General features: G+C 40.9%; 1 protein-coding gene across 4 annotated transcripts in view; it reads right to left on the bottom strand.

The window, feature by feature from the left end:
• SELENOT (selenoprotein T) overlaps window positions 1–14304 on the bottom strand; it is a 30990-nt gene extending 16686 nt beyond the window's left edge. The window contains exon 1 of one of the 4 annotated variants that reach the window (XM_055569365.1): window positions 13547–14279. In XM_055569365.1, coding sequence (XP_055425340.1) covers window positions 13547–13824 — 278 coding nt within the window. In that variant the 5' untranslated portion in view covers window positions 13825–14279. Of the gene's footprint in view, window positions 1–13546 lie in introns of all 4 variants that reach the window. The other 3 variants (XM_055569366.1, XM_055569368.1, XM_055569367.1) reach the window with 3 other exon arrangements.
• Window positions 14305–14516: the final 212 nt, after the last annotated feature.

The raw sequence follows: 14516 nt of genomic DNA on the forward strand, positions 1-14516 counted from the left end.
AGAATTTTTGTCTCAACTTAAAATATTTCACATAATTTCATGCTTTTATTCTTTTCAATACATTGTTTTAAACTGAGGTATAATTCACATGCCATAAAGTTCATCCTCAGTGCATTTTTATAAGTTGTCAGAATGATTAGGAAAAAAACAACGCTGTGTTCTATGCTAATTCATTGGCCAAACTAGAGATGTCTCCTTACTTCTTTCCTGTTACTCTTATGCTTTTACCAGCATGCTGTAGACTGATTTCAGATATTAGAATCAGATCAGATCAGATCAGATCAGTCGCTCAGTCGTGTCCGACTCTTTGCGACCCCATGAATTGCAGCACGCCAGGCCTCCCTGTCCATCACCAACTCCCGGAGTTCACTCAGACTCATGTCCATTGAGTCAGTGATGCCATCCAGCCATCTCATCTTCTGTCATCCCCTTCTCCTGCCCCCAATCCCTCCCAGCATCAGAGTCTTTTCCAGTGAGTCAACTCTTTGCATGAGGTGGCCAAAGTACTGGAGTTTCAGCTTTAGCACCATTCCTTCCAAAGAAATCCCAGGGCTGATCTCCTTCAGAATGGACTGGTTGGATCTCCTTGCAGTCCAAGGGACTCTCAAGAGTCTTCTCCAACACCACAGTTCAAAAGCATCAATTCTTCGGCGCTCAGCTTTCTTCATAGTCCAACTCTCACATCCATACATGACCACAGGAAAAAACCATAGCCTTGACTAGACGAACCTTTGTTGGCAAAGTAATGTCTCTGCTTTTGAATATGCTACCTAGGTTGGTCATAACTTTCCTTCCAAGGAGTAAGCGTCTTTTAATTTCATGGCTGCAGTCACCATCCGTAGTGATTTTGGAGCCCAGAAAAATAAAGTCTGACACTGTTTCCACTGTTTCCCCATCTGTTTACCATAAGGCCAGGAACCTTAGAAAGAAAACCACAAACAGGAACCTTAGAAAGAAAACCACCAACAGGATAAGTAGTAGGGGTATCTCAGAAATGAGAGCAGCAGAAAGATGACGGACAATAACACAATGAATTTTGGAAGGTTAGGCCCACCCATAAAGATGGCAGCCAGGTAAAAAAGGTTACTGAGTATGGAGTACATTCAAAACTGATGTTTTACATGCATCACATTCTACGCCTAAAAGCTACCAAACTGAAGTAGAGGTCAACCAGGTAAAAATCCACCTGAAAGGAACAATATTAGCACTGTTCAACATTCCAGTTAGAAATTTTTAAATGGGGGTGGCGGGGAGAAGACAGATTATGTCATGACCAGAGTGGCTTACCACGGGATTGTATTCATTTTTTCGATAAATATTGCCTGATGGCAGGTACTGTTTTAGGTTCTAGATATTCAGCAGCAAGCAAAATAGACAAAGATCTATGCTGCTGTGATGCTGGCAACATTCTAATGAAGAAAAGAGAGTAAGCTGGTAACAGTTTAATGGAGAGGATACAATTCATCAATTGATAATATCTGAAGCTGTTTTCCTTGTCTTGCTTGAGAAACAGGAATGAAAAAAATGAAACACCTGAGGGACTATGCAAAAACTGTCACAAATTCAGAGTAGAAACAGCAAAAAAAAAAAAAAAGATTCAAAATAAAAGCCTACACCCAAAAATATTCTGCAAGAAGAAAAAAGAATGATAAAAGAGATAAGGGAGGACTATAAGAAACCGTGAAACCAAAAAGCAGAAGAAAAATATATATATATTTGAGGCCCTAAAAGAAGTAAATTGATGGGTGAAAAACTGAATCAGTAATAGGTGAATAATACACAAAAATTACAGATCTGAGTAGTATCATCAATAGAGGGGGTTTGTTGATAAACCAGGTCTCTTTCCTATAGAAAACACCCTGAGAGACCACAGAATATTTACAACAATTGATCACAATTGGTCACAAAGAAAGCCCAATAAGTATGTGGATGAAGAATGTCATCAGCTATCTCAGTAAGCAAAGCATGCTGCAACCATTAAGCCATCAGCCACTGCAGACACCCCCAGCTGCACGCCCCGAGGGGATTAGGGACGGAGAAAAACAGGATACTGGACCTAGACAGTTAAAGTACATATCAAAGAAATTTCAGTTAAGCCCAGACTCTTGCAACTTCCCACATATAGAAAAGCGCTAAATTCATTAACCTGAGAGGTTTTTCTTTCGTTCATTCTTTCATTTCTTCCAGTAATCTGACGCTCTGATAACCAATTTTTTTTTTCCTGCAAAAACTCCTGGTTCCTCCCCTACCTCTTCGTAATAGTCCCTTGTTGATGAGAGGCTGTCTCCAAGGGCTAAGTCCTCAGTATGTCCGTGGAATAAAACATGACAGCAAATGTCATGTTCTCTGATTACAGAGAGATAAACTAGAGAATTCTAAAAAACCCAACCCACTTTAAGATCTTCTAGTAAGAGTATTACCTAGTTTAACTATGTCAAAATTTTAAATGTGATACCCATTAATGTAATCATAATATTTTACTTATATGGATTTAGTTTATGGAAATAATTGGACAAGTACACTAGATAACTGACAGTCACCTTAACAAAGTAATTTTATGAAAAATTAGGACCAACATAGGACTTCTCTGGTGGACCGGTGGTTAAGAATCCACTTGCCAATGCAGGGGACACAGGTTCAATTCCTGGTCTAAGAAGATTCCATAAGCCCAGGCACCACAGCTACTGAAGCCCACGTGCCCTAGAGCCCATGCTCCGCAACAAGAGAAGCCACTGCAACCAGAAGCCTGCGCACCGAAACTAGAGAAAGCCTGTGGCAGCAATGGAGACCCAGTGCAGCCAAAAATAAATACATTCTAAAAAAAGAATAATTAGGTCAAACATAAATGTTAAACAAAAGACTGAGTAGCTTAAATAAATTAAAGAATAGCTGTGGACTTCCCTATAGCTCAGATGGTAAAGAATCTGCCTGCAATGCAGGAGATCCAGGTTTCATCCTTGGGTCAGGAAGATCCCCTGGAGAAGGAAATGGCAACCCACTCCAGTATTCTTGCCTGGAGAATTCCATGGACGGAGCGGCCTGGCCAGCTACAGTCCATAGGGTCACAAAGAGTCTGACAAGACTAAGTCAGTAACACAAAAAGAATACCTATCTTATGGAATACTATGCCTGTTGATACTCTTGCCTGGAAAATCCCGTGGATGGAGGAGCCTGGTAGGCTGCAGTCCATGGGGTCGCTAAGAGTCGGACACGACTGAGTGACTTCACTTTCACTTTTCACTTTGATGCATTGGAGAAGGAAATGGCAACCCACTCCAGTGTTCTTGCCTGGAGAATCCCAGGGACGGGGGAGCCTGGTGGTTGCCGTCTATGGGGTCACACAGAGTCGGACATGACTGAAGCGAATTAGCATAGCATAGCATAGCATAGCATGCCTGTTGATACAGAACAGTATTTACTGATATGAACAGAAAAGTGATGGAGGGGAAGGCAAATTTCATAAAACCATACAACTATGAACTATGAACTCATTAATATAAAATATAGCATGTGTCTGTGTGAAGAGTCAGCTTGAAGGAAGATTCTTCAAAATGTTATCAAAGAGCTACAAGCGTTTTTCATTTTCTTCTGTATACTTTCTTTTTTTTATTATTTTTACAACAAACAAGTTATTTTCATAGTGAAACTGAGAAGGAACCTGTGGGGCTTCTGGGCACAGAAGCCTTTTTGTCCCTTGTTCCTTGTAGCCAAGACTCCAACCTCCAGGACACTCCCTGAGTTCCAAAGGGCACCAGTTCCAAAGCAAGCACTCTGGTGCTTGCTTATAAGGAAAGGAAACCACCCGAGGTGAGATTTAAGAGACCACAGAAGCTCAACAAGACCACCTGGGGCCCTGCACACACCCTAATCCTGTCAGCAACCCCATCCTGAACTACTGTATAAAACTCATCAAATCCCCCTGGGTTGGGACACAAAGCAGGAGTCTGCTCTGCCTTCCTTTGCCTGGCAAACCAATAAAACTGATGTGTTCAGTTGCCAAGCTGTGTCTGACTCTCTTTCGACCCCATGCACTCTAGCCCATCAGACTCCTCTTCCATGGGATTTCCCACCAAGAATACTGGAGAAGGTTGCCATTTCCTTCTCCAGGGTGTCTTCCTGACCCAGGGATCGAACCCACATCTCCTATTTGGTAGGCAGATCCTTTTCTACTTCACCCAAAACTCTGTCTTTGAGATTCAATTCAGCAGCAGTGTACAGAGAAGCTAAGCTTTCAGCATCAACTGTCAGTAATCTATCTTAATTTTTTTTAAGGTGAAAGCCAGTAAGTAAAGCTTTCAAAGGTTTATTTACTGAAGTTACCATTATAACATTAACAAGAATACAAACAATAAATTACATAATGGGCACTTGATAAATGGCAGTAGCAGATATACTGTGCTGGGTGTTTTTAACAGATTATCTGACTCCAGCTCTCCTTATTTCCTGTGTACTCTGCCTGCATGCTGAGTCAGGCTTCATTTGCATGTGTTCTTCCTTTAGCTAGTAAAGCTCATCTTCTGTATCTCATGATAGAGTTCCGCATACCCTTCAAGATTTCATTTCATTCTCTGCAAAGCCTTCCAACCTCCTGAATAGGTAATCTTTCTTCCCTCTGGGTTTTTAAGACTTCTTTTAGGACACTCAGAACAGAATGTTTGACTGTAATATTGTTTATATGTCTGTCTCTCCTACCAGACAACTGGTTTTTAAATGTTGCAGTTTAAAAAAAAAAATCATGTCTCCCTAAAAATTGAACAGAAAGAGAAAACAAGTGGTATGAAAAAGGGGGCATTAAAAACCAAGGACTTTGTTGAGGTTTGACAGAAAACAACAAAATTCTGTAAAGCAATTGTCCTTCAATCAAAAAACAAATAAAAAAAAACTAAGGGATTGATTATCAGTTCTTGCTAAAATCTACGTGGCCACGATTTCTGATCAATTTCAGGCTGCATCTCAATCAAGATAAAGTATTTGAAAACATGATTTTCCTTTTTGGAAAGCAGGGAATATCAATGAGATGAACTAGAGGACTCCAACGACACTCTTACATGACAAAGATGTAAAGGAGACATACATACATGCTTTCACTTTTTTCCTTTAAGTTTCTTAACGGTACTTAATAGAATATTAGAAGTAACAGTGTAGAGATTACTTAAAAAACTGGAAATAGAACTGCCATACGACCCAGCAATCCCACTGCTGGGCATACACACCAAGGAAACCAGAATTGAAAGAGACACGTGTACCCCAATGTTCATCACAGCACTGCTTACAATAGCCAGGACATGGAAGCAACCTAGATGTCTATTGGCAGATGAATGGATAAGCAAGTTGTGGTACATATAAATGCCCATCAGCAGATGAATGGATAAGGAAATTGTGGTACATATACACAATGGAGTATTACTCAGCTACTAAAAAGAATGCATTTGAATCAGTTCTAATGTGGTGGATGAAACTGGAGCCTATTATACAAAGTGAAGTAAGTCAGAAAGAGAAACACCAATACAGTATATTAATGCATATATATGGAATTTAGAAAGATGGTAATGATGACCCTATATGCGAGACAGCAAAAGAGGCACAGAGGTAAAGAACAGACTTTTGGACTCTGTGGGAGAAGGCGAGGGTGGGATGATTTGAGAGAATAGCATTGAAACATGTATATTATCACATGTGAAATAGATCGCCAGTCCAGGTTCGATGCATGAGACAGGGTGCTCAGGGCTGGTGCACTGGGATGACCCTGAGGGATGGGATGGGAGGGAGGTGGGAAGGGGGTTCAGGATGTGTTCAGGACACATGTACACCCATGGCTGATTCATGTCAATGTATGACAAAAACCACTACAGTATTGTAAAGTAATTAGCCTCCAATTAAAATAAATTAATTTTTAAAAATAAATAAATAAAAAAGAAGTAACTAGAATACAACCAACATCCTTATTGTACAGAAGAAAAAGTTGAGAGCTAAAGAGATATATAATTTCCCCTAAGTGATTCAGAAGATAAAAAGGCAGACCTTTTTAGACCTCCAAACTGCTGGTCCAGTAAATGCTCAGCTTCCCAGTAACTACACCATTCAAAATTTATGAGGTTTCTAAATGATATATTAAATTTGATTTTGGCTACCACTTACCTTAATGGCAAACTGTAAGGAAACAATGTTCTAATTTTCTGCAAGAGGAGATAAAATCTTAAAACCATTCATATTTTACTTACATCTAAATGCTTTGAACTAAAGTACTTCATTCATTATTAAGAAGAAACAACTATTATACGCACAGCACTCAGTTAGCTCCTGCTATTTATTTTCAAAATGGTCAAAGCAAAATGATGACTAAATTCTATATAACTTTAAACATATACCACAGTGGCAGGGGCAACCGCTACCATTTTATTTCTCTCTGTAGCACTCTACCACTACTCTACTATCTGGATCAACTTCCTATTACTCCTTTATTTCATTGTTTCCAAGTAGTTCGTTCTTCCCTTTTAGCATCTTTCTAAAAACCAAACTTTATCTCATAATCATCAGTGTGTCACAGTTTAAATGGCCATATTTTTTCCCTTCTGAGTGCTACATAAAATAATGGTGTATCTTACAATCTATCATATCTTAGGTTTGGAGAAATATAATCCCTGCTATTTAAGTTTTTAGTTTCAGTTACTGTGACTATTTGGGAGAAATGAAACTTTCTTTGTAGGATTTTGCCCTGACGACTCTGTTTTTAGTTTTAAAACTGAACAAACAAAACAAACTTGTGGTTACCAAAGGGGATGGGGAGGTGGTAAATTAAGAGTTTAGGATTAACATATATGTACTACTAAATATAAAACAGGTATAGCACAGGAAACTACACTCAATATCTTATAACAATCTATAATGGGGAAGAATCTGAAAAAGAAAATATAATATATATATATATATATCACTTTACTGTACACTTTAAACACAACATTGTAACCTAATACTTCAGTTAAAAAAAAATTCAGGATTCCTCCCCTTTCATTCTCCCACTACACACACACAAATCTGCAAAAAACTATTATTTCCTTTTACCATTTATCATTAGACATTGCTCCAGAACTGAGAAGCCACCTTTGACACCTCTCATTCCATGCCACCTCTCCAGCCCCTCAAATATGTAATCACTAGGAACTAACTTAATCTCAGAAAGATCTCTTAGACCTGTCCCTTTACTTCTACCACCACCTTTCTATTCCAAGCTCCACTGTCTCTTGTCTGGGCAATTTCAAGAGTCCCCCTAAATGGTCTCCCTGTATCTATTTTTTGTCCCCTGTAAGGGGCTTCCCTAGTAGCTCAGACGGTAAAGTGTCCGCCTGTAATGCAGGAGACCCAGGTTCGATTCCTGGGTCAGGAAGATCCCCTGGAGAAGGAAATGGCAACCCACTCCAGTATTCTTGCCTGGAGAATCCCTGGACAGAGTAGCCTTGTGGGCTACAGTTCATGGGGTCTCAAAGAGTCAGATCCAACTGAGCAACTAACACACACAATGTCTTCCCCACAGTGATACCTACTGATTTTTCCTTAACATGGCCTTCCAGACCTTCCAGGGTCTTGTGTCATCTTCTATCTGGTCTTTGAGGTCAGGAGCCTTGGCCTCAAGAAATTGTGTTCTCTCCTATCATAAGGCCACCGAACATGTTATTTCAAACATGTTATTGCTCAAAAGTGCTCTCTAAATATATTTTAACCTTCAAATCTCTGTTCAAAGTTCATTTTCTCATGGAAACCTTCCCTTATCCTGTGACTAGGTCTCTCTCATACTATATTACTTTCCTATTGCAATTAACTTCCGTGAACTTCCTGATGTTCAAGTTGGTTTTAGAAAAGGCAGAGGAACCAGAGATCAAATTGCCAACATCCGCTGGATCATGGAAAAAGCAAGAGAGTTCCAGAAAAACATCTATTTCTGCTTTATTGACTATGCCACAATAAACTGTGGAAAATTCTGAAAGTGATGGGAATACCAGACCACCTGATCTGCCTCTTGAGAAATCTGTATGCAGGTCAGGAAGCAACAGTTAGAACTGGACATGGAACAACAGACTGGTTCCAAATAGGAAAAGGAGTACGTCAAGGCTGTATATTGTCACCCTGCTTCTTTAACTTATATGCAGAGTACATCATGAGAAACGCTGGACTGGAAGAAACACAAGCTGGAATCAAGATTGCCGGGAGAAATATCAATAACCTCAGATATGCAGATGACACCACCCTTATGGCAGAAAGTGAAGAGGAACTCAAAAGCCTCTTGATGAAAGTGAAAGTGGAGAGTGAAAAAGTTGGCTTAAAGCTCAACATTCAGAAAACGAAGATCATGGCATCTGGTCCCATCACTTCATGGCAAAGAGATGGGGAAACAGTGGAAACAGTGTCAGACTTTATTTTTCTGGGCTCCAAAATCACTGCAGATGGTGACTGCAGCCATGAAATTAAAAGACGCTTACTCCTTGGAAGGAAAGTTATGACCAACCTAGATAGCATATTAAAAAGCAGAGACATTACTTTGCCAACAAAGGTCCGTCTCATCAAGGCTATGGTTTTTCCAGTGGTCATGTATGGATGTGAGAGTTGGACTGTGAAGAAAGCTGAGCGCCGAAGAATTGATGCTTTTGAACTGTGGTGTTGGAGAAGACTCTTGCGAGTCCCTTGGACTGCAAGGAGATCCAACCAGTCCATTCTAAAGGAGATCAGCCCTGGGATTTCTTTGGAAGGAATGATGCTACAGCTGAAACTCCAGTACTTTGGCCACCTCATGACTCATTGGAAAAGACTCTGATGCTGGGAGGGATTGGGGGCAAGAGCAGAAGGGGACAACAGAGGATGAGATGGCTGGATGGCATCACTGACTCGATGGACGAGTCTGAGTGAACTCCGGGAGTTGGTGATGGACAGGGAGGCCTGGCGTGCTGCGATTCATGGGGTCAAAAAGAGTTGGACACGACTGAGCGACTGAACTGATCTGATTGCAATTAACACAACGGTAATTTTATGTGTTGTCATGGATTAATGACTGCCTTCTATTCTTGCCTTTAACATCTATGAGAGCACTGAACTGAACTCCCAGCACCAAACAAAGCACCTGCATAGACTTGGGGCTCAACTATTTGTTAAACATACAAATATTTGTCTAAAAAACTATAACTCAAAATTTCTCAGATTTCTTCCATTCAGCATTTTACTAATCTTGATCAATATTAACATCCAAATCAGTGTTTGGTCTTTATTTTCTTGCCTCTATACTATGAAAGCAAAGGCTAAAAATTGGCATAAATTTCAATTAAAATGTCTTCTAGTAATTGTTCCATTTACTTCTTAAAACTCCATTTAGAAATTGGTTGTCCTAAAATTACAGCAGTGCGTTCTTTAACAAAAACTGGAAAATTCTGATGCATTCTGCTTATGTTTTGAAATCTTAACTTTAATCTACTATTCTTAGAAAATCAATTGTCAAATGTTGACTAAGTATTAACTATGAAGAGCTGCAGATAGTAATCTCTTTAAACTGCAGCAACTGATACTATGTTGTAAGTATGATTACATGTTAATTCACATATATGGGAGGAAAAAAGCATGCATACAAACATGCCAAACAGTACCTGTCAGAATACATTTACACAAAAATCACAGGAAAAAAAAATGTGATAAGGGAATCTTAAGGTTTGATCACAAAACTTCCTTTTCTATCCTTAATGCCTAAACGTCCAAGTAAACAGTATAAACTTTCCTCCAAATATGCAACATCCTTATATGCATCTTCTTCAACTGCTTGATCAACTGATGTAATAAACCAAACATTCAGTTATATTGTGCTTCTCAGTAGGCTTTGAGAGGAGCCACATCTGCCCTGTTCACCAAGTTATCTTTAGCCTTTGGCACAAGCGGGTCTTGAATGAGTATTTACTGAAAAAATACATGAAAATACATGAAAACAGAAAAGGAAGCTTCAACAATTGAAGCTACTCTGAATGCTTGATCTCTTTCTCTTCGATTCCATTATGCATTATTTTGTTCTATTAGCAATTACAAAAGTGCCACAATTAACAGATGATATATTGAGTTAAAGAAAGAGTACTCATAATGAATATAAAATAATAAAAGGCAAAAGAAATGGAAAGGAAGGGGAAAATAGCTCATGTACACACTGCTGTATTTAAAATGGATAACCAACAAGGACCTACTGTATAGCCATGGAACTCTGCTCAATGTTATGTGCCAGCCTGGGCGGTTTGGGGGAGAATGGATACATGTATATGCATGACTGAGTCCCTTTGCTGTTCACCTGAAACTACCACAACATTGTTAATTGGCTACACACCAATACAAAATAAAAGTTTAAAATTTGAAAAAACAAAAGTTTAAAGTTTGGGAAAAGAGTTCTCTGTTAAAACTGGTAATTAATGAAAAGTTGCACTTTACAGCACTTTGATTTTAAATGGAATTAAAAGAATTTTCACAGATTTATCCTCATCTTAGCTTCCTTCTTTTCCCAAACTTGCAAATAAATGCCCAAGAGATTCTATCAAAATCAGAAACCAAAGATTCACTTTACTATATACAGATTAGTCTCAGGGGGAAAAAGTAACAAACAAGCTAAATTTACCTGTATTTGGTAGGGCATAGGACATATTTTTTTTAATTTATTTATTTAATTGGAGGGTAATTACTTTACAACATCGTGGTGGTTTTTGCCATACATCGCCATGAATCAGCCACAGGTGCATGTGTCCCCCCATCCTGAACCGCCCCCTCCCCCTCTCTCCCACCCCACCCCTCTGGGTTGTCCCAGTACACTGGCCTGAGTGCCCTGCTTCATGCATCGAACTTGCACTGGTCCTCTATTTCACATATGGTAACATACATGTTTCAATGCTATTCTCTCAAATCACCCCACCCTCACCTTCTCCCGCATAGTCCAAAAGTCTGCTCTTTACATCTGTGTGTCTTTTGCTGTCCTGCATATAGGATCATCATTACCGTCTTTCTAAATTCCATGTATATGCATTAATATACTATTGGTGCTTCTCTTTCTGACTTACTTCACTCTGTATAATAGGCTCCAGTTTCATCCACCTCATTAGAACTGACTCAAATGTGTTCTGTTTTTTTTTTTTTAATAGCTGAGTAATTCCATTGTGTATATGTACCACAACTTCCTTATTCATTTGTCTGCCGATGGACATCTAGGTTGCTTCCGTGTCTTAGATATTGTAAACAATGCTGAAATGAACATTGAGGTATATACGTCTCTTTCAATTCTGGTTTCCTCGGTGTGTATGCCCAGCAGTGGGATTGCTGGGTCACAAAAGGGCACAGGGCATATTAACAGGGTTTTTTTTGCCATATACAGATTTTTTTAGAGTGACGCATTTTTGTATGTAACATGCTTAGCATCACTGCAAAAGAATTTAAGACAAGTCTGTACTTCTCTACTTAAAGAACAAAAGGAAACAAAAACTAAGTAACAAAGTTCAACTGAGGGCTTTCCTGGTGGCTTAGTGGTAAAGAAGCTGCTTCCCAATTCAGGAGACACTGGTTCCATCCCTGATCCAGGAAGATCCCACAGGCCAAGGAGCAATGAAGCCCGCCACAACTACCGAGCCTGTGCTCTAGAGCCTGGGAGCTGCAACTATGGAAGGCCCGGTGCTCTTCTCTTGTGCTCCACAACAGGAAAAGCCACCGCAATGAGACACCGGTACGCCGCAAGTAGACAGTAGCCACTACTCATCACAACTAAGGAAAAGCCCGTGCAGCAATTAAGAACCAGCACAGCCAAATATAATTAAATAAATAATCTTTTAAAAAGAAGTTCAACTGAAGTACTTATGACTTTTTTGAAGCTTAATTTTAAGAACTGAATGTCTTTCCCTACATTTATTTATACATTTTCAAAACTTTGCTGTGTACCTAAGAGGAAGGTACATTTGTTAAATTATTGTGACAAGTAAACCAATATAAGCAACTGTAAAAGAATATTTTTGAAAAGCACAAATGAAACCCAGAGATAAGAAATAGAAAAATTACTTAACTTGGAAAATGCACTCTTTTTTTAACTACTTTAATCCAAAAATATCACACTAATCCTTAGTGATATTTATAAGTTAGTAAGAAGACTGCCACTTTCAAATGAAAAAAAAAAAGGATGGGGAGGGGGAGTCAAGCCAAAATTCCCATTTACAGTATCACATATGAAAGATTAAATACAATGATATATGCCAGGCACACAGTAAACACTCCAGGAAGCTTTTTTTCAATCAGAAAGAGGAGGCAAGGTTTTAGTTTTCACTTCAAAAATCTTATTTTCTGACTTTCTTTAAATGTCACTTAAATTGATTTAATTTTAAAGATTTGCTTAGTCTTTAAGATTGAGCAAAAAGCAAATTGGATAAGCAGAAAATCTAAATTTTAGTACACATATTAATACATAAAGCTTGAAAAAACTGATTTTAAATGTATTAAGGCCAACACCAGTACTCAAAAATAACAGGATTCTTCAGATTTACTAATCTGACCACCCTATTCTGAGGGAAGGAAAAAAAAAACATCTTTTGAGATACAGGAGTCTAATTTCTACAATTTTACAATTTTGGTTTTTGTTTTTCATCGGAGCCTTTCAAACGTTTCCCAACACCACTTACCTTATCACATGCACTGCTATTCTGCTTCTAACACTTAACTAGGTAACAACAAACTTACAGAAAATTGTCAAAAACTGCCGGGTTTGGGGGGATGAGGGATTGTTTTTGCTACTTCTGTTAAGGCCCAAGAGATCTGAAAGGTGGAGAGAGATGCCAGGGCAAGGAACTCCAGGGAGTAAGGGGATTGGAGAAGAAGATGCAGTTGTCTGGGGGTGAACAGTGAACAGAAGGGCAACGTGCTCCTTTTCAAAAACACTTCGGAAATTGCAAACGGAGATCAGCTTCCCCAACCAAGCCCATCAGCTATCAGAATCCCTACTCCCTCATCCAACAGTCACTTTGGCGGATCCTGGAGAAAAAGACGTCTGTCCCTCGCGGGATCCCTCCAATGACTCAAGTTAACCTTCGTCTAGCCGGGCAGCGAGGCCGCCAGGCGTAACCCGCGAAAGGCGAGAGGAAAAGTGAACCCAATGACAAACGCTGGAGCTCCCGTGCTGACACAGCGCCGACTCACACATAACCCACCTCCGCAAGGCAGCCGGATGGCCGTGGCGTGACGCCGCCGACCGGTTCTCCGAACTGACAAGTGTCCCCAAGCCTTCGCCTTTCAGTATTTACCATTCCCCGACCCTCCATCTCCATTCCATTCATTCGAGGAACAAAAAATAGAAATAAAAACAAAGTGAGCGGCTGTGCTTGGAGGCAAGGAGGGCGGCCAGGCCATCCCCGGGAAGAGACCCGGAGGAGACAGGCGGCGGAAGGCTGCTGGCGCCGTTCTTCCGGGCCGGGGAAGGTTCAGCCCTATAGGCCGCGGATCCGGGGCCTCGCGTAGTCAGAGGGGCCGAGGAGAAGTGCGGCCGGGAGCCGGCGTTCCTACTCACCAAATCTGGAACTTGAGCAGAGGCCCCGTGGCGTACTGCATCTTTAATCTCTTGCCAGGCACGCCGCCCAAGTTGGCCGAGGCATCGCTCCGGACCACGGCCGACGCCGCCACCAGCAGAAGTAGCAGAAGCCTCATCTTAAACGAGCCAGCCACTTCGACCGCCCTCACACTGAGACCGCAGGCAGCCCGAAGCCGAGCCGGTGCTGGGAACTGATCCCCACCGCGCAAACGCGATCCGCCAAGGTCGACGAGGGAAGCAGCAATGCGCATGCGCATCCCGGCGCCCGCGCAGGCTGTGAGAGGGAGAGCTGACCCATTTTACTGTCCTGACCCACCATGTTGGGTGTGCGCGGGAGACCCTGGGATGGAATGAGAGGAGTAGGGAGGGACCTACTGCCGGTGGGACGTCAGAGGAGCCTGTTAACGAAAGCTCGTGACACATCTGAATTCTGCATACAATTTAATTCAGACATTTATCTCCCCGAGACGTTTAAGAACACGTGTTTAACAGTCTTGATTCAGGTGTGGGAGCTAAAAGAGAAAGCCCCTGCCTTCCGAACGGAGAAGGAAATGGCAACCCTCTCCAGTATTCTTGCCTGGAGAATCCTGTAGACGGAGGAGCCTGGTGGGCTTCCATCTGTGGGGTTGCACAGAGTCGGACACGACTGAAGCAACTTAGCAGTAGCAGCTGCCTTCCGAACAGGAATGCTTCACTCTTTCTGGCCGCGTGCTATGGCCTTTTGTTTGAATTTCCTTGCAATATTGCTCTTTCCTAAAGGAATCTTTCAAAAAAAAAAAAAAAAAAAGACCTTTGGAAAACTTAAATCATATAGTGGTTTTAGTTGCTAAGTCGTGTCCCACTCTTGTGATCCCATAGACTGTAGCCCGACAAGCTTCTCTGTCCATGGGATTTCCTAGGCAAGAATACTGCAGTGGGTTGCCATTTTCTTCTCCAGGGGATCTTCCCA

This window comes from Bubalus kerabau, chromosome 2, assembly GCF_029407905.1.
Source record: "Bubalus kerabau isolate K-KA32 ecotype Philippines breed swamp buffalo chromosome 2, PCC_UOA_SB_1v2, whole genome shotgun sequence".
Lineage (NCBI taxonomy): Eukaryota > Metazoa > Chordata > Mammalia > Artiodactyla > Bovidae > Bubalus > Bubalus kerabau.